Source organism: Pleurodeles waltl, chromosome 6, assembly GCF_031143425.1.
Source record: "Pleurodeles waltl isolate 20211129_DDA chromosome 6, aPleWal1.hap1.20221129, whole genome shotgun sequence".
NCBI classification, from domain to species: Eukaryota; Metazoa; Chordata; class Amphibia; order Caudata; family Salamandridae; genus Pleurodeles; species Pleurodeles waltl.
The window spans coordinates 1418774591-1418802323 of NC_090445.1; the positions used below are offsets into that span (position 1 = coordinate 1418774591).

At 44.7% G+C, this 27733-nt stretch overlaps 1 protein-coding gene across 2 annotated transcripts; it reads left to right on the plus strand.

Moving 5' to 3' along the window:
• Positions 1-493: 493 nt before the first annotated feature.
• On the plus strand, positions 494-27733 carry PPCS (phosphopantothenoylcysteine synthetase). 2 transcript variants are annotated; one of them, XM_069240774.1, is made up of 3 exons: positions 494-1055; positions 17595-17698; positions 24891-27733. In XM_069240774.1, exons 1-3 carry the CDS (start codon positions 542-544, stop codon positions 25206-25208), a joined length of 936 nt encoding a protein of 311 aa, XP_069096875.1. In that variant the 5' UTR covers positions 494-541; the 3' UTR covers positions 25209-27733. The 2 variants fall into 2 exon arrangements, with proteins under 2 accessions (XP_069096875.1, XP_069096876.1); XM_069240775.1 differs by lacking the exon at positions 494-1055 and adding an exon at positions 5369-5490.

The following is a 27733-nucleotide window of genomic DNA, read 5'->3' on the forward strand; positions in this document are numbered from 1 at the left end:
GCTTATTGATTTGCATGTACTGGAGTTATGATAAAAACATCTTAATTGCAAGTCAAAAGGTTCATCGACCTATTCGTGCCCCCCTGTAAATTTACTTATTAAGGTCTGCTGCGCTAACAGGACTCTATGTAGGTGGAGAAAGTGCTCCCAGTTTTCTTTGGCTTGATACTAGCCTTTCTTGCTTAGCCTTGCACTTGAATGGATAAAGCAAGGCAAAATATTAGTATGGAAAAAAGAAACTCATTGTGAAACCAAAGTTAGGCAATATTTTAAAGACAGAGGTGCAAAAAAGACTGATACATTTTCAGTGTCTAAAACATTAGATCTTCCTAAAGCCAATGTTAATTTTCGTCTCGCAAGATCATAAAACGGATATGTAGCTGTCTCGCTAGGACACTGGCCGGTAGTCCGTGTCTGTCCGTTGACCACAACTAAGATGGCTTCTATTTAACCCTTTGCCCATACCTAAAATGGCAGGTCCTGGCCCCGCCTACCTCTCATTTCACTGTTGCTGAACACACGCAGCCCAAGCTATCTCGCCATGGCGGACACTGTGGGGTCCCTGGGGATGGATTTCCCTCCGCCACCGGCCGGGATAGAACGTTCCGCCCAACTTATGCGGGAGTTCGCGACACGACACGGGGCAGAGAGCAGGCGGGTGGTGCTGGTGACCTCTGGTGGTACCAAGGTGCCCCTGGAGTCCCGCACTGTCCGCTTCCTGGATAACTTCAGCAGCGGCTGGCGCGGCGCCGTGTCCGCAGAGAGTTTCTTGGAAGCCGGCTATGCAGTCATTTTCCTGCACCGCCACCGCTCCATGAGCCCCTACAGTCGGCGCTTCACGGCGCTCAGCTGGCTGGATGCGCTGCGGCTGGTGCCGGGAGAAGATTGCTGCCAGCGGGTTGAGGCCGAGCAGAGTCTGCTGCCCGGTATTGTGCCGGTGCTGGAGCGCTACCAGCAGGTGCGGCAAGAAGGCACTCTGCTTTTCGTGGAGTTCGGCACTCTGTCCGACTACCTGCATTTGCTGCGGGCCGCCGCCGAGGCGCTCAACCCCTTGGGTAACTACCGTCTACAGTTTTCTCCATGTTAAAAGGAAAGGGAAAAAAAAATTCAGATGACATAGCCTGAAATTGGGCCTGTTTTTCAATGCATAAAAATGTGACACGATAAAAAAAATTATAGGCATCCTTACTGCTCATCCACCATCTGAACGTCACCATAGATATCTTGGGGGGTAATGCAGCACCCCCGCACATGACTTTCAGCACCTATGTCTGAAACCATAGAAACCAATTGGTATCGAATTAGGATTTGAGTTCCTCACTGAAATTGTACTTGTCCTTGGTCATATGAGCTGCTTGGATGTAGCAGAAAAGGCCAAACTATGCCTCGCTGTGAGGAATGCGGTCTCTCATATATCAAGTAGATGGAATGTGAAGAAGATAGGGGCTTAGAATAGCTTCATTTCTAGCCCACCTGAAAAAGTCATTCTGATAGCAGCAAGGCTTCTTCCAATGAATGGTTGAAGGAGATGGGAATCCTCTTTCTGGCCTGGGGATATTGGCTGCTGTTCTTTTAATGTGATGTCTTAATACCATAAAATAGTGGATGCAAGCAAGGTGGCTTTGTGTAAATACTTTCAGTTTGGGCAGTCATCAGAGACAGAAAGTGAAGAGACCCAATTTATGTCTGACACTCTATTATCAACCACATAATTTTCCTCCTCACGAAAGACAAACGAGGCAAGTTCTGTAAATGAGACCAACCACAATAAACAGTGTACTCCCTTCACAAACAAATACTTATCACTGCAGTACTATCCTTATGTTTAACCACTCCTATCGTGCATTGGAAAAATAAATGTCCCTTTTGAGCTGTGGTCTGTCCTTTGTTTTAATCGGTAGGACAAACTTCGGTTCTCTTTAGATGGAAACTTTTAATCTTTTCAGAAATCTTCATCTGAAAACCTTCTTTTGTGAAAAACCATACCTTGAAAGCACTAACCATACCAACGTAGGACCACTCACAACTTTTAATCCGCCAAATACTTAGGTGATGGCTGAATTGCTGGCATTTAAAAATATAGTTCTGAGAGGGTTCTCCAAAATTAGAGACCCATGAGTACATTCCTTTCAACATAAGCCTGCATGAACAACCAGCCCTCAATGGCCTTTAAAAAAAAAATACGATTGTGATCAGATCTGTGCATAAGGGTGGGGGAATTATTATGCAAGATTTGATTCAAAGCAGACAGATTTATGGGCATTTTGACAGTAGGATCACTCTGTCCTATTACTATCCAACCCACTTCCAGAACATCTAAAAACGATTAGGGAGATTACAAGCTTAGCCAAAGGAGAGGGTTTTCTGAGTAAGAATGAATTTGATTCAGTGAACATTAAACACCCAAGAACTCCAATATTATTTACATTACCTATGATTCACCTAGACCTTAACGTACCACCAGGTAGGCCGGTTGTCTCTGGATGTTGCTGTATCTTGGAACCTTTTGTCTTTGATAAATATATATATATTTTTTTTTTACTTGAGGGATTATGTCAACACCACACAGAGCTATATAAAGGATATTGATGACTTTATCACCAATATCGAATATTGTACTTTTGATGGTAATGAGGAAATTCTGGTTTGTAGGAATATATAATCACTTTATATGAACATACATCAAAATGAGGGGATTAAAGTGATTTCTGATCTCCTGGACACTTGTCCTGAACATATCGAAGTTCCCACAAAATTAATTGTTTCTCTTCTTGTATTGGCTCTCAAAAAAAATAATTTTGGGTTTGATTCTGCTCACTATTTACAGATGAAGCACTTCAGTGGGAGCGTCTTTTTCCCGCAACTTTGCTATTTGGTTCATGAATGATTTTGTGTGCCAGTACATTTGATTCAACCCTCAATCCTTACTATAGACACATTCGTCAGTGGAACCATATTATAGACAACTTTTACATGATCTGGCAGAGTAATGAAAGTAAACTGTATTTTTGACTTGGATAAATTGTCTTTCCCCTGACGCTTGATTTACTCATACCTACAGCAGGAGCTCAGTTGACTTTCCTGACTGAACTATATGTGCAGAAGTCGGTCTGTTGGGTACCAAACTATTCTGAAAACCAACGTAATGGAATACACTGTTTTATTACACTAGCAACTGCCATTGGGCCCTGGGGAGTGTTTTACCTTTTGGCCTGTTCCGGTGTATTTGCAGAAACTCCAAGTGGAGAGACGACTATTGTAGGGAGGCGGAAATCCTTCATACCAAGCTATTGGTTCAGAGAATGTCAACATAAACTAGTGAAGAGGTCTGTGAAAATGGCTTGGTACTCCCAAAGGGAGCACCTCTTAACTCCCAAGGACAAAAAAGAGACCGATTGCTTTGTGTCACCACATTTTGCAATATGAGCAATACTCTAACCCGGCCTTTGTAGCCAGATCCCAATGTCCTCTTTCTGCGAGGGTAAGAAATCAAGGGAGAACTTATTTTGGAGTCAATCACATTATTGGTCACTACAGATGTGGCAGCCGCATAATTTGCAGATTCAATAGGGATTGCAATAAGTATGTCCATGGTAACATCAAACAGACACTCTGGGACTACTACAACTGCAATACGAAACAATGTCATCCATGCTATCTGGAGTCCCTGTAAACTGATGTATATTGGCCAGACTGTCCAAAAAGTAAAGATTAAGTTGTGGCAATACTGGAGTCGTATCCAGAGTAGGATCTCACATCCCCTCTTGTAAGCCACTTTATAAAACCCAGCCACGATCTTCATTGGCAGGTGATTGAGAGAGTTAAAAAAAACAAGTGGGATTGGAGAAGATGTTCAAAACTTCTTGAATAAAGCAGAATACAAGTTGATTTGCAAATGTGACGGCATCATCAACAATCCTAATATCGTGAAATAATTCAATTCCACCCCCTTGGATTGAAAAAACATATTTGTTGTTTTGTGTTCCTGAATCATAGTGTAGATCACTACTGCACTTTAACAGTGCTTCTGACAATGAATTGTGGGCATGTTTACATGCCTTCCATTATGAGAATTTATGATAACCAGATATCTACCAACTTTGAATTTATTTCTATACAGTTGTGTATCAATGTACTTTTAGATATTACATCTCTAGAGCATGCTGTTCATACATGATCATGAACATTGATTAAGTTATGTTGACTTTATAACTATATTACTGTATTGTAAAATACATGTTTATATACATTTAGGTGACTTCTCACACATCGATTCTTTGTGACTTCACTGTAGTATTGAAAGTATCTGAACAAGTCATTTATGAACATAGACGTTTTACATTCCTACCATTTTGAGAATTAGATGGGATGACCATTTCTCTGCCAACTCTTTATTAATTTCTATACATTTTTGGTATTACATGTATATGTAGATATTACAGGCCTGTTCATACATATCCAGGAGCATTTATTAACTTGTCTGGACTATATAATTATGCAACTTTATTTTTAAGCACCTTTATGTATATATTAGTTGACGTTTTACACAACTGTTCTTTGTGAGTGCATTGGTTGTGGTAATGTAAGTAAGCCTACTCGTGTTTGGTGAACTAGGGTGTAGTTATACCCTCTTTTTTAAGGAATGTAATTTTTAAAGACATTTGTAAAATTTCCTCTTCAATTATCCATTCCCCTCTGGGTTTTTTTGTTTTTTGTTTTTAGTTTCCACTATTTGTAGTATTGAGCGTCCCTTCATAGTCTTTTTACCTATTCTCTTTTGAGCACACCGTTAAGCCATTTTGTATATTCAAGATGGGCCTCAGCTGCATGCATCCTACCTAGTCCTGTATCTGGACACTGACCGCTGTTTCTGTTTCTGCAGGAAGCTCCATGGATGTGGTCTGGGTTATTAATAACTGGCTGAGTGGCGTGCCCAGTCAGGGCACCCATAAAACTGGTTTGAGACTTCATCATATTCATAGAAGTAGACCTAGGAATAGTTTTATAGGCTCGTTGATATCATTAAGAATTTCCCATATATGCCACTTATTCTATTCATTTGTTTAGTTTTACTCAGCAGTGACTAATTTTAAATGCTATCCCTTAACGCTCCACATTTTGAGAATTTTTTAAAGTGCAAAGCATCTCGCATCTAAGTGAGTCTCCTGTTTTTGTCTCACACATTTGTGATGGGCTCACTCTTGCATTAATCTTTTGATTTATTCATAGCTTTTTTCCGGTTATTTTTTCTAGATGTACATCAGTAATTAGCCCTCTGGCATGCTTAACTTTAAACAAGACAATCCTTTTTTGCATGATATTCCTAATAATATGTGCTTCTCATTTTTTGTTAGTACATGACTCGAAGCTTTGCATGAATCTCTGCAGTCCTTATGATGACCCATTACATGGCTGGGGTTGAAACGCTGTCCACATAAACAGCAGAAGGATCCTATAGAGATGTATTCATTGGTTGATCTATAATCAAATGTACGTACAGTAGCTTCGATTGTCTACTTTTTTAGTTTCTTTGTCGGACTGTTGTTTCCTATAAACTACATTATTTGTCCTGTTCATAACTGTGTAAAACATTCATGAGCACTAAGCACCATTTATACCGCAGTAAAATGATGGATACTTGCAAGTTGTATGTCCCTTTTTTATTAATTAAATACCATCATGTGGTAAGCTCATACTGAAAGCGAAGGAAACTGAATGCCCTAATGGAAACCGAATTGTCTGTATTTGTCTTCAATGGCAGTATAATTAAGAACAGCTTTTGGTACCAACCCCTTTATATAAGTAATGAAGTTCCCCAGCAAAAGGGATTGGCACACCAGAGGCTTTCTCAAGCTCCAGGCTTAATTACTGTGATCTCTACATGCGTCCCAGATTACCTCTTCTGCTGCATTGCATATGGCTTCGCCTGGCATAAAAATTTAAGTCTACGTTGTATCCTGCGTGTGGCAGTGGAACCATTGATGGAATGCTTTGTCACTTGGAGGAAGTGCTACTGTGTTGAATCACTTTTGTCTTACAACCTTCTTCCCACTTCAGAAGTGTAACTGTCGCTGAGACATCAGTCTCCAAATATCTTGTGAAAATTTCATAGGTAATTTGTATTTTATAAAGCAGTGTTTTGACGTCCACCGTTCCTCGGATTCTGTTAAGGGAAGTCCTTCTCGTCAACTGACCAAAGGGGCAGCAGTCAGCGGTTGCAGTGCGCGATCAAGTGTCCTTAAAACTTGCACAGGTGCTGAAGTCATCTTCTTTCCTGACTACGCCTTTATCCACTCCAGTGGTTCTGCAGAATTACATGGTTGAGGAGAAGCATGGCTATACTCTGGTTCCCTGCTATTTTGAGTTCCAGCCTAACATGTGTTGTCATGTTCCGTAGTTGCTTTCCTCCCCATAATAAATCCTCAATCCAGTACTACACTAATGTAATGGTCCTCAATTTATTACCTTGGAAAGATAAACAAGTTCAATTTGTCTTTCCAGGGGTCAAAATCATGACTAGACAAATCACATGTTGGCTCGTCAAGGTGATCTTAACTCACTAAGTGTAAGGAAATGCCTCCTTGGCATGGTTGCCCCCTGACTTTTTGCCTTTGCTGATGCTATGTTTACAATTGAAAGTGTGCTGAGGCCTGCTAACCAGGCCCCAGCACCAGTGTTCTTTCCCTAACCTGTACTTTTGTATCCACAATTGGCAGACCCTGGCACCCAGATAAGTCCCTTGTAACTGGTACTTCTAGTACCAAGGGCCCTGATGCCAAGGAAGGTCTCTAAGGGCTGCAGCATGTCTTATGCCACCCTGGAGACCTCTCACTCAGCACAGACACACTGCTTACCAGCTTGTGTGTGCTAGTGAGGTCAAAACGAGTAAGTCGACATGGCACTCCCCTCAGGGTGCCATGCCAGCCTCTCACTGCCTATGCAGTATAGGTAAGACACCCCTCTAGCAGGCCTTACAGCCCTAAGGCAGGGTGCACTATACCATAGGTGAGGGTACCAGTGCATGAGCATGGTACCCCTACAGTGTCTAAACAAAACCTTAGACATTGTAAGTGCAGGGTAGCCATAAGAGTATATGGTCTGGGAGTCTGTCAAACACGAACTCCACAGCACCATAATGGCTACACTGAAAACTGGGAAGTTTGGTATCAAACTTCTCAGCACAATAAATGCACCCTGATGCCAGTGTACATTTTATTGTAAAATACACCACAGAGGGCCCCTTAGAGGTGCCCCCTGAAACTTAACCGACTATCTGTGTAGGCTGACTAGTTTTAGCAGCCTGCCACAAACCGAGACATGTTGCTGGCCCCATGGGGAGAGTGCCTTTGTCACTCTGAGGCCAGTAACAAAGCCTGCACTGGGTGGAGATGCTAACACCTCCCCCAGGCAGGAATTGTCACACCTGGCGGTGAGCCTCAAAGGCTCACCTCCTTTGTGCCAACCCAGCAGGACACTCCAGCTAGTGGAGTTGCCCGCCCCCTCCGGCCAGGCCCCACTTTTGGCGGCAAGGCCGGAGAAAATAATGAGAAAAACAAGGAGGAGTCACTGGCCAGTCAGGACAGCCCCTAAGGTGTCCTGAGCTGAAGTGACTCTAACTTTTAGAAATCCTCCATCTTGCAGATGGAGGATTCCCCCAATAGGGTTAGGATTGTGACCCCCTCCCCTTGGGAGGAGGCACAAAGAGGGTGTACCCACCCTCAGGGCTAGTAGCCATTGGCTACTAACCCCCCAGACCTAAACACGCCCTTAAATTTAGTATTTAAGGGCTACCCTGAACCCTAGAAAATTAGATTCCTGCAACTACAAGAAGAAGGACTGCCTAGCTGAAAAACCCCTGCAGAGGAAGACCAGAAGACGACAACTGCTTTGGCTCCAGAAACTCACCGGCCTGTCTCCTGCCTTCCAAAGATCCTGCTCCAGCGACGCCTTCCAAAGGGACCAGCGACCTCGACATCCTCTGAGGACTGCCCCTGCTTCGAAAAGACAAGAAACTCCCGAGGACAGCGGACCTGCTCCAAGAAAAGCTGCAACTTTGTTTCCAGCAGCTTTAAAGAACCCTGCAAGCTCCCCGCAAGAAGCGTGAGACTTGCAACACTGCACCCGGCGACCCCGACTCGGCTGGTGGCGATCCAACACCTCAGGAGGGACCCCAGGACTACTCTAAGACTGTGAGTACAAAAACCTGTCCCCCCTGAGCCCCCACAGCGCCGCCTGCAGAGGGAATCCCGAGGCTTCCCCTGACCGCAACTCTTTGAATCCAAAGTCCCGACACCTGGGAGAGACCCTGCACCCGCAGCCCCCAGGACCTGAAGGACCGGACTTTCACTGGAGGAGTGACCCCCAGGAGTCCCTCTCCCTTGACCAAGTGGAGGTTTCCCCGAGGAACCCCCCCCCCTTGCCTGCCTGCAGCGCTGAAGAGATCCCTAGATCTCCCATTGACTTCCATTACAAACCCGACGCTTGTTTCTACACTGCACCCGGCCACCCCCGCGCCGCTGAGGGTGAAATTTCTGTGTGGGCTTGTGTCCCCCCCCGGTGCCCTACAAAACCCCCCTGGTCTGCCCTCCGAAGACGCGGGTACTTACCTGCAAGCAGACCGGAACCGGGGCACCCCCTTCTCTCCATTCTAGCCTATGTGTTTTGGGCACCACTTTGAACTCTGCACCTGACCGGCCCTGAGCTGCTGGTGTGGTGACTTTGGGGTTGCTCTGAACCCCCAACGGTGGGCTACCTTGGACCAAGAACTGAACCCTGTAAGTGTCTTACTTACCTGGTAAAACTAACAAAAACTTACCTCCCCTAGGAACTGTGAAAATTGCACTGTGTCCACTTTTAAAACAGCTATTTGTCAATAACTTGAAAAGTATACATGCAATTTTTATGATTTAAAGTTCCTAAAGTACTTACCTGCAATACCTTTCGAATGAGATATTACATGTAGAATTTGAACCTGTGGTTCTTAAAATAAACTAAGAAAAGATATTTTTCTATACAAAAACCTATTGGCTGGATTTGTCTCTGAGTGTGTGTACCTCATTTATTGTCTATGTGTATGTACAACAAATGCTTAACACTACTCCTTGGATAAGCCTACTGCTCGACCACACTACCACAAAATAGAGCATTTGTATTATCTATTTTTACCACTATTTTACCTCTAAGGGGAACCCTTGGACTCTGTGCATGCTATTCCTTACTTTGAAATAGCACATACAGAGCCAACTTCCTACATTGGTGGCAGCGGTGGGATACAAGACTTTGCATTTGCTGGACTACTCAGCCAATACCTGATCACACGACAAATTCCAAAATTGTCATTAGAAATTCATTTTTGCAATTTGAAATTTCTCTAAATTCTTAAAAGTCCTGCTAGGGCCTTGTGTGTTAAGTCCCTGTTTAGCATTGTCTTTTAGAGTTTAAAAGTTTGTTAAAGGTTTGAAATTAGATTCTAGAAACAGTTTTAGATTCTTTAAAAAGTCTTCCAACTTTTAGCAAAATAATGTCTGATACAGAGATGAATGTGGTGGAACTCGACACCACACCTTACCTCCATCTTAAGATGAGGGAGCTAAGGTCTCTCTGTAATATCAAAAAAATAACCATTGGCTCCAGACCTACCAAAATTCAGCTCCAGGAGCTGTTGGCAGAGTTTGAAAAAGCCAACCCCTCTGATGATGACCTCACAGAGGAAGAAATTAGTGACTTGGAGACCAATGTCCCTCCTCCAGTCCTAAATAGGGAGAACAGGACCCCTCAAGTCCTGTCTCCAACTGTGTTAGTCAGAAATAGTGAGTCCCTCACAGGAGGGTCCCACATTTCTGAAATCACTGAGGATGCTCTCAGTGAAGATGACCTCCTGTTAGCCAGGATGGCCAAAAGATTGGCTTTAGAGAGACAGCTCCTAGCCATAGAAAGGGAAAGACAAGAGATGGGCCTAGGACCCATCAATGGTGGCAGCAATATAAATAGGGTCAGAGATTCTCCTGACATGTTAAAAATCCCCAAAGGGATTGTGACAAAATATGAAGATGGTGATGACATCACCAAATGGTTCACAGCTTTTGAGAGGGCTTGTGTAACCAGAAAAGTGAACAGGTCTCACTGGGGTGCTCTCCTTTGGGAAATGTTCACTGGAAAGTGTAGGGATAGACTCCTCACACTCTCTGGAAAAGATGCAGAATCTTATGACCTCATGAAGGGTACCCTGATTGAGGGCTTTGGATTCTCCACTGAGGAGTACAGGATTAGGTTCAGGGGGGCTCAAAAATCCTCGAGCCAGACCTGGGTTGACTTTGTTGACTACTCAGTGAAAACACTAGATGGTTGGATTCAAGGCAGTGGTGTAAGTACTTATGATGGGCTGTACAATTTATTTGTGAAAGAACACCTATTGAGTAATTGTTTCAATGATAAACTGCATCAGCATCTGGTAGACCTAGGACCAATTTCTCCCCAAGAATTGGGAAAGAAGGCGGACCATTGGGTCAAGACAAGGGTGTCCAAGACTTCAACAGGGGGTGACCAAAAGAAAGGGGTCACAAAGACTCCCCAGGGGAAGTGTGATGAGACAACCAAAACTAAAAATAGTAAAGAGTCTTCCACAGGCCCCCAAAAACCTGCACAGGAGGGTGGGCCCAGAGCCTCTTCACAAAACAATGGGTACAAGGGTAAAAACTTTGATCCCAAAAAGGCCTGGTGTCATAGCTGTAAACAGCATGGACACCAAACTGGAGACAAGGCCTGTCCCAAGAAAGGTTCCACTCCAAACTCCCATCCAGGTAACACTGGTATGGCTAGTCTCCAAGTGGGATCAACAGTGTGCCCAGAGCAAATCAGGGTCCACACTGAAGCTACTCTAGTTTCTGAGGGTGGGGTGGATTTAGCCACACTAGCTGTCTGGCCGCCTAACATGCAAAAATACAGACAGCAACTCTTGATTAATGGGACTAGAATAGAGGGCCTGAGGGATACAGGTGCCAGTGTCACCATGGTGACAGAGAAACTGGTTTCCCCTGGCCAATACCTGACTGGAAAAACTTACACAGTCACCAACGCTGACAATCAGAGAAAAGTACATCCCATGGCAATGGTTACTTTAGAATAGGGAGGGGTCAATGGCCTGAAACAGGTGGTGGTCTCCTCAAATATCCCAGTGGACTGTCTGCTTGGAAATGACCTGGAGTCCTCAGCATGGGCTGAGGTAGAACTAAAAACCCATGCAGCAATGCTGGGTATCCCTGAACTGGTGTGTGTGAAAACAAGAGCACAGTGCAAGGCACAGGGTGAACAAGTAGAGCTGGAGTCTGGAAGAATGGCCCAGCCTACCAAGAGAACATGAAAGTCAGTTGGGAAACCAACTACAACACAGCAAAAGAAAGGGAACCTCTCTTCTCAGGAAGAAGTTCTGCCCTCTGAGGGAACTGAGCCTTTGGAGCTTGAACCTTATCAGGTTGAGCTCTTAGGCCCAGGGGGACCCTCAAGGGAGGAGCTGTGTAAGGGACAAGAAACCTGTCCCTCTCTTGAAGGCCTTAGGCAGCAAGCTGCTGAAGAGTCCAAAGGCAAGAAAAATGGAACGCATAGGGTCTATTGGGAAGATGGACTCCTGTACACTGAGGCCAGAGACCCCAAACCTGGTGCCACTAGGAGAGTGGTAGTGCCTCAGCTGTTCAGGAAGTTCATCCTAACATTGGCCCATGACATTCCCCTTGCTGGACATTTGGGACAAACCAAGACGTGGGAGAGGTTAGTCAACCACTTCTACTGGCCCAATATGTCCAACATGGTTAAGGAGTTTTGCCTCTCCTGCCCCACCTGTCAAACCAGTGGTAAGACAGGTGGGCATCCAAAGGCCCCCCTCATTCCACTTCCAGTGGTGGGGGTTCCCTTTGAAAGAGTGGGTGTGGACATAGTTGGTCCACTAGAACCTCCCACAGCCTCAGGAAATATGTATATCCTGGTAGTAGTGGATCATGCTACCAGGTATCCTGAAGCTATTCCCCTTAGGTCGACTACTGCCCCTGCAGTAGCCAAGGCCCTCATTGGTATCTTTACCAGAGTGGGTTTCCCTAAGGAGGTGGTGTCTGACAGAGGTACCAACTTCATGTCAGCATACCTAAAGCACATGTGGAATGAGTGTGGAGTGACTTATAAATTCACTACACCATACCATCCCCAAACTAATGGCTTGGTTGAGAGATTCAACAAGACATTAAAAGGCATGATCATGGGGCTCCCAGAAAAACTCAAAAGGAGATGGGATGTCCTCTTACCATGTCTGCTTTTCGCTTACAGAGAGGTGCCACAGAAGGGAGTAGGATTCTCACCCTTTGAACTTCTGTTTGGTCATCCTGTAAGGGGACCACTTGCCCTTGTTAAAGAAGGCTGGGAGAGACCTCTCCATGAGCCTAAACAGGACATAGTGGACTATGTACTTGGCCTTCGCTCTAGAATGGCAGAGTACATGGAAAAGGCAACCAAAAACCTTGAGGCCAGCCAACAGCTCCAGAAGTTTTGGTATGACCAAAAGGCTGCACTGGTTGAGTTCCAACCAGGGCAGAAAGTCTGGGTTCTGGAGCCTGTGGCTCCCAGGGCACTCCAGGACAAATGGAGTGGCCCTTACCCAGTACTAGAAAGGAAGAGTCAGGTCACCTACCTGGTGGACCTGGGCACAAGCAGGAGCCCCAAGAGGGTGATCCATGTAAACCGCCTTAAGCTCTTCCACGACAGGGCTGATGTCAATCTGTTGATGGTAACAGATGAGGATCAGGAGGCAGAGAGTGAACCTCTCCCTGATCTTCTGTCATCAGACCCAAAAGATGGCACAGTAGATGGAGTGATCTACTCAGACACCCTCTCTGGCCAACAGCAAGCTGATTGTAGGAGAGTCCTACAACAGTTTCCTGAACTCTTCTCCTTAACCCCTGGTCAGACACACCTGTGTACCCATGATGTGGACACAGGAGACAGCATGCCTGTCAAGAACAAAATCTTTAGACAGTCTGACCATGTTAAGGAAAGCATCAAGGTGGAAGTCCACAAGATGCTGGAATTGGGAGTGATTGAGCGCTCTGACAGCCCCTGGGCTAGCCCAGTGGTCTTAGTCCCCAAACCTCACACCAAAGATGGAAAGAAAGAGATGAGGTTTTGTGTGGACTACAGAGGGCTCAATTCTGTCACCAAAACAGATGCCCATCCAATTCCAAGAGCTGATGAGCTCATTGATAAATTAGGTGCTGCCAAATTTCTAAGTACCTTTGACTTGACAGCAGGGTACTGGCAAATAAAAATGGCACCTGGAGCAAAAGAAAAGACAGCATTCTCCACACCTGATGGGCATTATCAGTTTACTGTTATGCCCTTTGGTTTAAAGAATGCCCCTGCCACCTTCCAAAGGTTGGTGAATCAAGTCCTTGCTGGCTTGGAGTCCTTTAGCACAGCTTATCTTGATGATATTGCTGTCTTTAGCTCCACCTGGCAGGATCACCTGGTCCACCTGAGGAAGGTTTTGAAGGCTCTGCAATCTGCAGGCCTCTCTATCAAGGCATCCAAATGCCAGATAGGGCAGGGAACTGTGGTTTACTTGGGACACCTTGTAGGTGGAGGCCAAGTTCAGCCACTCCAACCCAAGATCCAGACTATTCTGGACTGGGTAGCTCCAAAAACCCAGACTCAAGTCAGGGCATTCCTTGGCTTGACTGGGTATTACAGGAGGTTTGTGAAGGGATATGGATCCATTGTGACAGCCCTCACTGAACTCACCTCCAAGAAAATGCCCAAGAAAGTGAACTGGACTGTGGAATGCCAACAGGCCTTTGACACCCTGAAACAAGCAATGTGCTCAGCACCAGTTCTCAAAGCTCCAGATTATTCTAAGCAGTTCATTGTGCAGACTGATGCCTCTGAACATGGGATAGGGGCAGTTTTGTCCCAAACAAATGATGATGGCCTTGACCAGCCTGTTGCTTTCATTAGCAGGAGGTTACTCCCCAGGGAGCAGCGTTGGAGTGCCATTGAGAGGGAGGCCTTTGCTGTGGTTTGGTCCCTGAAGAAGCTGAGACCATACCTCTTTGGGACTCACTTCCTAGTTCAAACTGACCACAGACCTCTCAAATGGCTGATGCAAATGAAAGGTGAAAATCCTAAACTGTTGAGGTGGTCCATCTCCCTACAGGGAATGGACTTTATAGTGGAACACAGACCTGGGACTGCCCATGCCAATGCAGATGGCCTTTCCAGGTTCTTCCACTTAGAAAATGAAGACTCTCTTGGGAAAGGTTAGTCTCATCCTCTTTCGTTTGGGGGGGGTTGTGTAAGGAAATGCCTCCTTGGCATGGTTGCCCCCTGACTTTTTGCCTTTGCTGATGCTATGTTTACAATTGAAAGTGTGCTGAGGCCTGCTAACCAGGCTCCAGCACCAGTGTTCTTTCCCTAACCTGTACTTTTGTATCCACAATTGGCAGACCCTGGCACCCAGATAAGTCCCTTGTAACTGGTACTTCTAGTACCAAGGGCCCTGATGCCAAGGAAGGTCTCTAAGGGCTGCAGCATGTCTTATGCCACCCTGGAGACCTCTCACTCAGCACAGACACACTGCTTACCAGCTTGTGTGTGCTAGTGAGGTCAAAACGAGTAAGTCGACATGGCACTCCCCTCAGGGTGCCATGCCAGCCTCTCACTGCCTATGCAGTATAGGTAAGACACCCCTCTAGCAGGCCTTACAGCCCTAAGGCAGGGTGCACTATACCATAGGTGAGGGTACCAGTGCATGAGCATGGTACCCCTACAGTGTCTAAACAAAACCTTAGACATTGTAAGTGCAGGGTAGCCATAAGAGTATATGGTCTGGGAGTCTGTCAAACACGAACTCCACAGCACCATAATGGCTACACTGAAAACTGGGAAGTTTGGTATCAAACTTCTCAGCACAATAAATGCACCCTGATGCCAGTGTACATTTTATTGTAAAATACACCACAGAGGGCCCCTTAGAGGTGCCCCCTGAAACTTAACCGACTATCTGTGTAGGCTGACTAGTTTTAGCAGCCTGCCACAAACCGAGACATGTTGCTGGCCCCATGGGGAGAGTGCCTTTGTCACTCTGAGGCCAGTAACAAAGCCTGCACTGGGTGGAGATGCTAACACCTCCCCCAGGCAGGAATTGTCACACCTGGCGGTGAGCCTCAAAGGCTCACCTCCTTTGTGCCAACCCAGCAGGACACTCCAGCTAGTGGAGTTGCCCGCCCCCTCCGGCCAGGCCCCACTTTTGGCGGCAAGGCCGGAGAAAATAATGAGAAAAACAAGGAGGAGTCACTGGCCAGTCAGGACAGCCCCTAAGGTGTCCTGAGCTGAAGTGACTCTAACTTTTAGAAATCCTCCATCTTGCAGATGGAGGATTCCCCCAATAGGGTTAGGATTGTGACCCCCTCCCCTTGGGAGGAGGCACAAAGAGGGTGTACCCACCCTCAGGGCTAGTAGCCATTGGCTACTAACCCCCCAGACCTAAACACGCCCTTAAATTTAGTATTTAAGGGCTACCCTGAACCCTAGAAAATTAGATTCCTGCAACTACAAGAAGAAGGACTGCCTAGCTGAAAAACCCCTGCAGAGGAAGACCAGAAGACGACAACTGCTTTGGCTCCAGAAACTCACCGGCCTGTCTCCTGCCTTCCAAAGATCCTGCTCCAGCGACGCCTTCCAAAGGGACCAGCGACCTCGACATCCTCTGAGGACTGCCCCTGCTTCGAAAAGACAAGAAACTCCCGAGGACAGCGGACCTGCTCCAAGAAAAGCTGCAACTTTGTTTCCAGCAGCTTTAAAGAACCCTGCAAGCTCCCCGCAAGAAGCGTGAGACTTGCAACACTGCACCTGGCGACCCCGACTCGGCTGGTGGCGATCCAACACCTCAGGAGGGACCCCAGGACTACTCTAAGACTGTGAGTACAAAAACCTGTCCCCCCTGAGCCCCCACAGCGCCGCCTGCAGAGGGAATCCCGAGGCTTCCCCTGACCGCGACTCTTTGAATCCAAAGTCCCGACACCTGGGAGAGACCCTGCACCCGCAGCCCCCAGGACCTGAAGGACCGGACTTTCACTGGAGGAGTGACCCCCAGGAGTCCCTCTCCCTTGACCAAGTGGAGGTTTCCCCGAGGAACCCCCCCCTTGCCTGCCTGCAGCGCTGAAGAGATCCCTAGATCTCCCATTGACTTCCATTACAAACCCGACGCTTGTTTCTACACTGCACCCGGCCGCCCCCGCGCCGCTGAGGGTGAAATTTCTGTGTGGGCTTGTGTCCCCCCCCGGTGCCCTACAAAACCCCCCTGGTCTGCCCTCCGAAGACGCGGGTACTTACCTGCAAGCAGACCGGAACCGGGGCACCCCCTTCTCTCCATTCTAGCCTATGTGTTTTGGGCACCACTTTGAACTCTGCACCTGACCGGCCCTGAGCTGCTGGTGTGGTGACTTTGGGGTTGCTCTGAACCCCCAACGGTGGGCTACCTTGGACCAAGAACTGAACCCTGTAAGTGTCTTACTTACCTGGTAAAACTAACAAAAACTTACCTCCCCTAGGAACTGTGAAAATTGCACTGTGTCCACTTTTAAAACAGCTATTTGTCAATAACTTGAAAAGTATACATGCAATTTTTATGATTTAAAGTTCCTAAAGTACTTACCTGCAATACCTTTCGAATGAGATATTACATGTAGAATTTGAACCTGTGGTTCTTAAAATAAACTAAGAAAAGATATTTTTCTATACAAAAACCTATTGGCTGGATTTGTCTCTGAGTGTGTGTACCTCATTTATTGTCTATGTGTATGTACAACAAATGCTTAACACTACTCCTTGGATAAGCCTACTGCTCGACCACACTACCACAAAATAGAGCATTAGTATTATCTATTTTTACCACTATTTTACCTCTAAGGGGAACCCTTGGACTCTGTGCATGCTATTCCTTACTTTGAAATAGCACATACAGAGCCAACTTCCTACACTAAGCCATTTCCACAGTAGCTCTAGCCTTCTGTTAATATTATTTTAAAAAGTGTTCTGTCCCACCAGAAAAAATGGGTGTCCCGAATTGTAGTTAGAATATGGGTGACCCATTAAGCCACAACCACACGAAATGTTTTAGTAAGAGTTTTATAGTAGAAAGATTAGGCACAAGCATTTGCAATAGAGTGTTTTTGGAGTTTTATATTTTTGTTTTCAAATTTGTCATCAAGGCGGCAACAGTTATAGCCGTTCTGTTCATGTGACGTTGTCTTCAATTATGCGCGGGTTTACAGGACCTAAAGCAAGTTCAAAAAGGAGCGAACACATGAGAGCAGGAAACATTTCTATAAACTGTGAAAAAAGCAGTCGAAATGTGTTTTTGCCATTGGCATCTGTCAACTATGGTTGAAATGTAACTTATTTGACCTTTAAATATAAGTTCTAATGTAATTTTTTTAATCTCTAAGGTATTTGTGGTGCAAACGTGGAACATCTGTCTAAAGCATACCTAATGCGATGCGCTTGTTAAGATATGAGCTGTTATGCACTCATTCATTTCTTTGTACTTTTGCTTACAGGTTCTTGTGCAATGTTTTACCTGGCGGCAGCTGTGTCTGATTTTTACATTCCAGCATCCGAAATGCCAGAGCATAAAATTCAGTCATCCAGTGGACCTTTGCAGGTAATCTTCTGCTGCTAAAGCTGTGGTGCTGTTGTAACATTTGGTTCTGGATGCCAGAAGTCAAGAGAAACTAGGAATATTCTTAATATAGCAAAGACCCCATCTATTTTGAAAGATCATAGTGCCCGTGTTCCTCAAGTTATTCTATATTTTAATAGAACAATTGAAATTCCTACTTCTTTTCTGACTGTTGTGTAATGCTATCTCCCTTGAGAACATCTGTGGTTTTCTTAGTCATTGTTGGGGATTTATAACCGTGTACTTCATTGAGGGTATGTCTACCTCTGGTGCAAACATGCACTACCACTCTGGCTGGCAGCCAGTGACTGGATGCTGAAATTCAGTGCTTGTTGGAAACAATGGCATCTTACATCTTCACTGTTCCTCGTGTGCATGAAATCATGAGAGTAATGCTAGAGATTAGGATGCTTGGAAGGCAAACTCATTTTACCCTCTTCAGCTCCCCTTGATTGCCTTTTTTTCTGATAACAGAAGAAAACAAGCACAGGAGTTGTTGGCCAGAAGCATCTTTCCACTCAAGTAATCATGATCTTTGGATGGGATACTCGCACAAACCATATGACTGCAAACGAAATGTGTTCGCAAAACGAGCGAAATGGTCATAATATGGGAGGCAACGTAACAACCATGCACAATTTCCGGAAACCTGTTGGTATGAAGTCCAGGCAGACCGTGCTGTAAGATAAGTGCAAGGAACTTGCTGCAGAATGTCAGCGTTGTGGAATACCAAGGCTTCATAGTCTTGATTCCACCTCTTTTCCCTTGCTATAACCTCCTTAAGTTTCCTGTTCTCCTACCTTTCCTTGTCTTCCTCTCTTACTTGCTGTGAATCAGTCTAATTTTTAAAAATACAGCGTGGTTTGCAAAGATGAATGCCGGTGCCCACCACGAATAACCACTGACGCAAACTAAATATTGGGGCCAGGATCGTCCTGATGAAAACTTATAGACTCCACACCTCTCAGGTGAAATAATTGTAAAACAGTCAGTGCAAATGGAACTCTTTGTTCCGAAGCAATACTGGACTGTCACCGATGGCATGCTACCGGAGGTTCACAAGTAGGGACCGAACTAGTGGGGGACCTCCATCAAAGGTCTGTCCAGTTGCACGAGGACTGCAGCATGCTCATTGAGGCAGAACATTGGAAATGCCGAGGCTTCATATACAAATACGCAGAAACAATCTCAAGAGGGGATACCTATTTAGTTACTTGGTCAGATGCCTTTCTCTATTCCTTCCCCAATTCCCGGAAGCCATGACCCAGCTCAAAGTCCAACAGTGATTCTCAGTACACCAGATTGGCCAAAGTTGACGCTGTTCTTGCTAACGTCACATGTTGTAGAAACCTCAAAAGTGTTTGTTGTGTCGAGTGTACCTCTTGTCTAAGGTCTGACAGAATCCACATCACAACTTAAAATTGGTGAGCTTGTCCGTCGGCTCCAACACTTCTAGTATGATAGTTTTAGTTTACCTCGTGACTTGAGAAATGTTCTGGAAGAGTCTGTAGCATGGTATCTGTAATAGCACCAGCTATCTTTTTATTAAAATAACAAGTTAGGCACTCTAGACAGTATGAAGTATTGATCTAAATATCTCTCCTGCCATTTAACTGTCAATAACAGCACCCTGGCCTGTCACCATTCTATGAATTAGCATAATTCACCTCATTTATACTCCCTTATTTTTTGCAAAACACTTATTTTGAGAGAAAAATGCGGTTTGGAATCGCATTATTTCCTCTCCCATTCTTAACCTGACTGCTGTTGTGTTAAAATAGCCATAGTTTCAACTAAATAAATACGGGAAAAGGGGATAATGTGCGGTGAAACTCTGCATTCTATTTATGGAAGCTGGAATGGCTTCCAAAGGTTAGTTGGACTGTTTTCAGCTGTCAGCTGGTGGTGCAGTAAGGACAACTGTAGTTTGAAAGAAAATTATACAAAATATTCCAAATTGCTTTATTATTCATTCCAGGCAGTTATTTTAAAAGTAGAAAACATTGAAATACATGCTTTCATGATCTCTGCAAAGCCTGTGCAATGAAGCAAGGAGAGCCCTGCCTGTCCTATAGGAAACTGGTAGCAGTAGCAAGCAATTTTATTTTTCAGCCTAATGATGAAGCAATAGTGAAAGGCACCTAGCTTCTGTTTGTGAAAAGCATCTTGACCTCTCTCTCTCATAATGTGTCTTGAATGGATCCTGTCTGTCCAAGTAATTCCCAGAGCACTAGCTAGGGATTTAGGTAGACGCATTGCATTACATAGGACTCGCACAGCATGACAGAAAAAACAAGACATGGCTGTTCGTCCCACTTTGTGCACCAAAAACATACATATGAAAAAAATGTAAATGTAATGTATGTGCATTAGCATAGATAGTTCACATAGCGCTGGTTATAGGCACTATCAGCTAACTTAGCACACTGACATGCAGGAAATAAACCTATCAGAAAACCACATCTTTTTGTAAGCATCTGGTTTTCTACAACTATAAACTACAACTTTTGTCCGCTCGTTGAATCACTAACTCCACATGAGTGGATAATTGATTAGAAATGACCGTCAAGAGTATTTAAACACTGCTCTTCAGTAGTATACTTAGGGCCTGATTACAAGGCTGGCAGTCGCGAGGGCAGTCTGGACTTCCACATTATGACCCTGGCGGTCAGACCGCCAGGGTTCCGCCGTCTCCACCGGGATCGGTGATCCCTTTGGGTTGACGATGGGTGCAGGTCACAATCAGCCATGGTGGCGCTGCATGCAGCACTTCCCTGCTGATTATGACCTGGTTCTCCACCAGCCTTTTCATGGCGATTTTACCATCATTAAAAAGCTGGCGGAGAACAGGTGCAGAGGGTTATAGGGGGGCCCCTGCACTGCCTATGCACTTAGCAGAAAGTGAACACTGCAAGGGTGCTGGTGCACCCTGCAGGCGGCCGCATTGTCTTCGGCTTGATTACGAGCTGGAGACAATACTTCCACTACTTTCCCCCCAGGCTGACTGGCGTAAACCTCGGTTTCCGCCAGTCACCCTAGCGGTAAAGTCTTAATGGGTCCTACGGGGAAGCAGCCAGTGTGACGGCAACCTCCTTTATTCCTTTCACTACTTTTCTTTTTCTTACTTCCCTTTATTTTATTTAGCTCCTTTTGGTTTAATTTGTTTTCTCATTCTTTCTCTTGTTTTTCCCCCTTTTGTATTTTTTCACTATCGCTCTGCTTTCATTATTTTCTATTTTCCTGATAGCCTGTTTTCTTTCGTTCTGTGGCTTTCCTTTCTCTCTCTTACTCTGTTTTTTTTCTCATGTTTGCTGTCTTTTTCTCTTTCGCTTTCTAGTGCAAATGGACCAAACTGATCTTTGGGGACTCCAAATGTAAAAAATTTGCAATACAGCTCCTGGGCCATTAATGCTGGATGCTCCCTAAAGCAGGACTAGAGTTGCTGCAGGTGCAGTGTTAAGTTATCTGGCCTCTTTGTACATTTACAGAATCGCTATATTAGGCAGTAGCTCACAATGGTTTTTAGTGATTAGAAGTAGCTCTGAGCATAGGAATGGGTGGAGACCTTTGCTCTATAGGCTTCAATAGGCTGCCACCGCTGACCTGGCCTTGATCCGACATTGCTACTTGGCCTGGAAAACATCTTTGACATCCTCTGATAGGGCTACCTTTTTGAAGTGCTAAGACACTTTGGATCCTGCTATATCTGTCTAAAACAATTTCTATACCCCTAACCTACAGCGTGGGTGTGCACGGGGAAGTTAATCTCTTCCTCCTTCTTAGTTGGCAGGGGGATCTGTTTGGGCTGCCGCCACCCCGTTCTATTAACCTTGGAAATGGGACCACTTGCCATGTGACTGACGGTGGAAAGTGCAGCATGGGGAATCCCACTAACAGACAGGACGCATGTTATTCCCCTAATCGCTGACGTTCTCTTTATGTGTTTTAAAGACCTTCGGATAGACCATTCCAAAATGCCAAGACCTTCAAGGAATTCACTGGTACCACAGGTCTTTAAGAATACTGCCTGAAGTTGGACATTTTTCATCTTTGTTCCAAACCCCCCCGAGGAGGCAATGGATTTAGGTGGCAGACCCTTCTGTTGGGAAGGGAACTACATTTTGCTACTTGGGCATTATGGTCTGTCACAACGATGAAGACCTTCTTGACCGTAACCTTACAAATCAATATCTGCCATCCCATCTCAGGTTGCCTTTTTTTAAAATGCTCTGCTCTTGCTTGCTCTGGTGGGTCGCATTGCCCTTTTTGAAGATATCACTTTGCAAATCTTTCCATCACACCGCCAAGAAAGTTATTTTGCTCCCTGGACAGAATCCTAGGAGAGTTCATTTCGCACACAGAGTAGTGGCGGGTGGCTGTAGTCAAGCTGCATCTCCTGACTTGGATAGGCAACCTAGAGGCCCTTGACTTTGATCTTTATTGCCTTTCTGTGTAACTGCAATAGCTAAACACCTGCACTAAGGCGCATCCACTCCACCCTTACAAATTAAACTGACTATTTACTGGCCTCTGGGAGTCCCATGCTGATCTCCACCTCCTCTGAGTTGCGTTGTGGTGTTATGCCGGAGCTTTGCACCTCATTAGGAGGCTCTGACCTTACGCCCCAGTATTTCCACTCTTGGGCCTTTCTTGGCAGCAGGGTCTCATTCGGTGGATTGATTGGTAATATTGGCATAGCTGTAGTCTCTTGACCTTAGGGATTAATTTGATAGGGTAGTGTTATTCCTTTTGTTGCTTTGCAAGAGCAGTTCTCTCTACACAGAGGGGCTGTTCCTTGGGCATCATTTTATTAAACACACTGTCTGTTGGTACTGGTCCAGTGAAGATGCTGAATTGGAAACATGTGTTCATGTAGTCCTTGTACACCATGGGTTCAGGCCGCAGACAACCTCCTGGCTCTTCAAAGTTCTCCTCTCTCTTTCATGCTTATATTGCTGCTGCATTATAAATGGGAGACTGAGGCAGGTAGGGTTTTCTACGAAAAGGAGTGGGGTTAGACTCCCTGAATATGAGTGGTGCTTGGTGTTTAGAAGTGGTCCAGATAAGACAAAGCAGTGTCACGATTTGCCAGCTTTGCTTTCCTCATAGCAAAGTGAACTATCGCCACAAACTAGAAGACCAGAGCCCCTCCTTCCTTTGAATACTGGCGAAATGCCTTCATTAAGTGGGCAGGTGCTGGAAGCAAGGCCTATCGCAGGGAGAAATCAAGGTGCCCGAGAGGACACCCCTAGCTAGGACATGTAATCCGTTATTAGAAAGTTTACCCCTCCACACTAAGTTCACTTCATTCATAAGCTCTTATTACACAGTACACACCCAGAGTATCACCCCCCCCCCCCCCATTTTTCTTGATGTTCTTGACAAGCATTGTGCTGTCCTCCCCCCTCTGATGTTGGATCACTCATACCACTAAATTGCCTAGAGTTGGACCCCTAACCCAACTGCTTTACCTCCAGCTTGACTGGCTTAATTTTGACTGAAGCCCCTTCTTCCTTTTATCTTTTCCTCTTTCTTGTTCCTTCCCAGTTTGTTGACCTGGACTTGATCCGTCACTGCCACAGACGACAATGAAACTTGCTTTGTTCTGGTGGGCTCGGAATTGTGCAAAAGCCTTCAGTGTTAACATGAGCATGAACACATGAACCACCCACCTGCAGAGCAGTTTGTAGATATATCTTTCCTTGCTCCGCTGGCTCATTGTTTGTTTGTCTGTACCACTACCAAGTCCAGTTTCATATGCTCGTACAGGTAATAATGAAATCCCAATAAAGTGTGTTAAAGAAAGCCACTTGGAACAGTAATTAACAAGAACCATCATATGTCTCATATAATCGGAACTCTAATTAAGCTAACCAGAGAAATCCAGTGCTGGTTTTCCCAAAGGCCATCGATTAGTGGCACAGTAAACAAAGGCATCTCTTGAGTTTTCTACTGCTTCCCCAACAACAAACATTCTCAACAGTAATCAGCCATGGTACATACTTGTGCATCTATTGACGGCCACAATGTGGCATTGCCTCAGTTTCTTAGAGGTGGCTGAGACACCTGAATTGCCTTCAAGAGTAAATTTAATTACACCAGCATGCAAATATAAAGTATTTACAAAATGATAAGTCTCCATACACCTTCATTGAAAAATGTAAGGTATGAACCAACTTGCGTAGAGGCCCCAATTTCTTGTTAGGCACCTATATCTGGCCATCTGTCTTTCTTTGTATCTGACCACTTCCTGCAACAATGAATCCTTTGAAACACAACCTGTCACACTCAGAAAAACCCATTGAGTTCTTGATCCTGCTGCCGCATACATCTTACATAGCATGGGCATTCTTCACAATCTGCTCTGAAATGTTTTCCTCCTTGTACATTCTTTACTGTTATATTGTATTCTTACATTTTGGGTGAGAGCTTGACTTTCTCCAGAAATAAAATGATACAAAGCCTGGACTTGAAACAGTAGGTTTTTTTACACACCATAAAAGTATGATTGGTCAGTGAAGACCAATCAAACATTGAGCCTCTTTTAAGTAAAATCCTGAAAGGTTGCACACCCAAAGCATAACCTGCAACAAAATGGCCATAATATTCACAAAGTCCAAGAAACAATCATAAAGCATCCTTATGTGAGTGTGGTGAGGCTCTCAGGATCGCTTCAATCAAACAAAATTTTGGCTAATACCAGTGGACGAAATAATATTACTCTGATATTCTTCTTTCTGGGTGAATAGTTTGCACTTTCCAGTCAGTCTGACCTCTGTCTCTTAAAATACTTAGAACTTGTTCCAGTACAACATGCTCCTCAGGAGTTTCTGTGAAATTCAAAATGTCCTGGAACAACTGGAAACCTCTTAAGGATTTAGTTTAAGTCTAGGGACGTGCAGGTATTTTCGACGAGCAGCTGCGTTGTGCGTTGAGATGGTCTTTACACCAGCAATGGTGTGTCTCACATCTCATCAAGACTTCTTTCTGCAGGGTGCTCTTTGGTCGATTGAGAATGGATATAGCTAGTTATAATGCAGAAAGAGAAACATGTTGGTGGGATTCAATGTTATATGGAAAGGCACACCATATGTTGTTTATCCTTCAAAGGTATGTGGCTAGTTGTGGCATACGTTTTTGGATATGTATTTAGAATGATGTTTTATCTCTGCAGATAACAATGAAGATGGTACCAAAAATGCTGGCCCCTTTGGTTAAAGACTGGGCTCCTGAAGCTTTTGTTATCTCTTTCAAATTGGAAACTGATGCCACACTTTTGATTCCTCGTGCAAGAAAAGCTTTGGAAACGTACCGTCACCAGGTTGTTGTGGCAAACCTCCTTGATACACGGAGATCTTCTGTTGTTGTGGTGACCAGCAACTCAGAGTCCAGCATTTCCATTTCTGAAAGTGAAGCAGAAGGCGGCGTGGAAATAGAGGAGAAGATTGTGGGGGATCTTAAAACGCGCCACACGTGTTTTATAGAGAAATAATAATGCAAACAAAAGTCAGTTCAGGACATTTAGAAGAATACAGCTGCTTTATATGTATAAATGATGTGTGCGCGCTTAAAAGACAACCAGTTTTTCAGGAACTGGGCCAAACATAGAAAGCTTTCATGGGTGGCAAATTTGATGGGGGTCTGCTACTTTTGAGGGAGCAGCTTCTTATGTTTTTTTTCTATTTGCTGGCTATGATCCTCCTCCGGTGTTTATCCGTCCACTAGACCAGTGTTGTCCAACCTTTTTATCGCCGCGGACCGGTAAATGTTGGATAATTTTCCGTGGCCCGCTTGTCCCATTGTGTGACAAGCGGGCCACGGAAAAATTATCAAACATTTACCGCCCGCCACAGTGGGGCGGCCCGGTGCCGATTGATCCACGGACCGGCACCGGTCCGCGGCCCGGGGGTTGGGGAACACTGCACTAGACCATAGTTTGTTTACCTGATTGTCTGATTTGTACCCTTTCACTGCTCACTTTTTTTATTTTTGTTTAAGGACTTCATGTTAGTGCACATTTCCCAGCTCTCCCCCGGTATGATCTTCCTCTGTCAAATACCCACCCTAAGCTCCGTGTTGCAGTCCCCTCCGTGCTGCTCATTTGCTCTCCACTTCTCATCCTAAGACTCTATCTCTCTCTCTCACTGCATTCCATATTGCAATCTGCCCTGTGCCTTTCTTTTACCCCATGTTGCTCGCTTCCTCATGTGCTGCTTTTCTGTTTCTCTCCCGTTGTCTCCCCCATTGCCCTCTGCACTCATTGGTCTTTTTTTTATTTTGCACTGTTTACTTATTTTTTTTAATCCATCCATTTTCGGCCACCATCTTTGTTCAAGAAAAGCGGCCCTAGTGTCATTCTCTAGGCATGTGCACACCTGTTGACACATGCTTGCACCTACAGGGTGAAAGCTGGCAAAAGGGGTCGTATCAGTGCTCCTCCCTCCTTTTTGTTTATTATTTTTTGGGCCAATGCAGGGGCAGTTTCAGTAAACTTCATTAGCAAAACATATAGGTCCAAAAGGCAAGACTTATTGACTTTGCCAATTCTTGTTTGTTTTCTGCAACATAATTCAGCCTTACTTGAAGAGGACCAGGATTTCACGACAGACCAGAAGTTGTCTTATTTTGCTAAGAGGGATTTGGTACTGGGTGCAAAATCCTGATTTACATAATCGCACAAACCCTTTGAGCCTGTGGCTTCCTGTGAAATGGACTTAACCTGAAAGATGGCCTTCTTGATCAGAGGGGCCTTTTCTGGAAGCACTGGTCACCCTCGGGTTTTTATCTAAACATCTCTTCATTGTCTTCCACAAGCATTGCACAATCCTTCAGTTAAATCAATGTTATTCTTACTGTGCTTCAGTGAAGACCACATTAGTTTCTGGCTAACGAAAGCTTACACATTTTAAATGCCTCAGCGGCTATTACATCCTATCTGGAAAAGTAAAAAACACAAACATTCCTTGCAGCCCATATAACATGTAGAGTGATCTTTTTCCAGGTAGTAAATTGGCTAAAGTACTCCTGAAGACAGGAGCACCTTGAATTTCAAAGTTGGGAGGCATTAGGAGTTCCGGCTGCTTGGATATTTATAGCTCATTTCACTGAAAAAGGCAGCATCTGTAGCCTTCCAAAATACTGTTCCTTTCTAGGGTAGCAACGTTGCCCACTGCATAATTTCTGATAGCATTTTTCATGCTGGAAATTTAGCGAATCTTGTTTATGTGAAGTGTGCCCTGCCTATACTGAACCCCTGTCCTACTGTCCCATTCCCAGTGTGAAATTAGAATCTAAACCTGTTGGATTTCTTGTTCCCCCTCCTTCAGACATCCATCAATCATCACAATTAGCATACGACTTAGTATGTCAGCAAACGCATGTAAAGCTCAATGTAGCTGTTGGTGATGCAGTTAAGAAGTAGGACTTGCGTGTGACAAGAGATGTTTACATTTAGAAATCTATTTTATGTCCTGCTTAGTAATTCTCAGATTTGAAGGCAGGATATCAAAACACTACTTGAAACTTTACTGTCTGATTTGCATATCTCTTGCTGTTGAACAGTACTTCTGTTGATTTTTCATGTTTCATCATATAACTATTTTGTTCTAATTAAGTTATAGTCCTTACGAGAAGCTATAAAATTTAGTCCCTTATCAAGTCTGCTGCTTTAAGTTTGTACACTACTAATTGCATTGAAAAGCCTTGCTGTATACAGAGGACCACAGCTTCCCTATTTTACCTCCCTGCAGTGTGCCATTTTAGTGCACTGACACCAACTTTCACGCTCGTTTGTAGTGCTGTGTTAATTATATTTAATACACACATGGAAATCTATTGTGGCTTTGTCTGAACAAATTACACGTTTACTTTTTGTCCTGTATCAGTGATATATATGTGATTCAATAAAATGCTCATGTTTAATAAAGAGCTCATGTTTAAACAGAAGCTCATGTTTAATAAAGAGCTCATGTTTAAACAAAAGCTCATGTTTAATAAAGAAGGTCTGTGAAAAGAAAA

Bases quoted from the DNA above. Each gene is read 5' to 3' on its own strand.
- PPCS (XM_069240774.1), top strand. From the start codon at position 542: ATGGCGGACACTGTGGGGTCCCTGGGGATGGATTTCCCTCCGCCACCG. The intron at 1,056-17,594 runs GTAACTACCGTC...TTTTGCTTACAG, and splicing joins CGAGGCGCTCAACCCCTTGG to GTTCTTGTGCAATGTTTTAC. The intron at 17,699-24,890 runs GTAATCTTCTGC...TTATCTCTGCAG, and splicing joins CATCCAGTGGACCTTTGCAG to ATAACAATGAAGATGGTACC.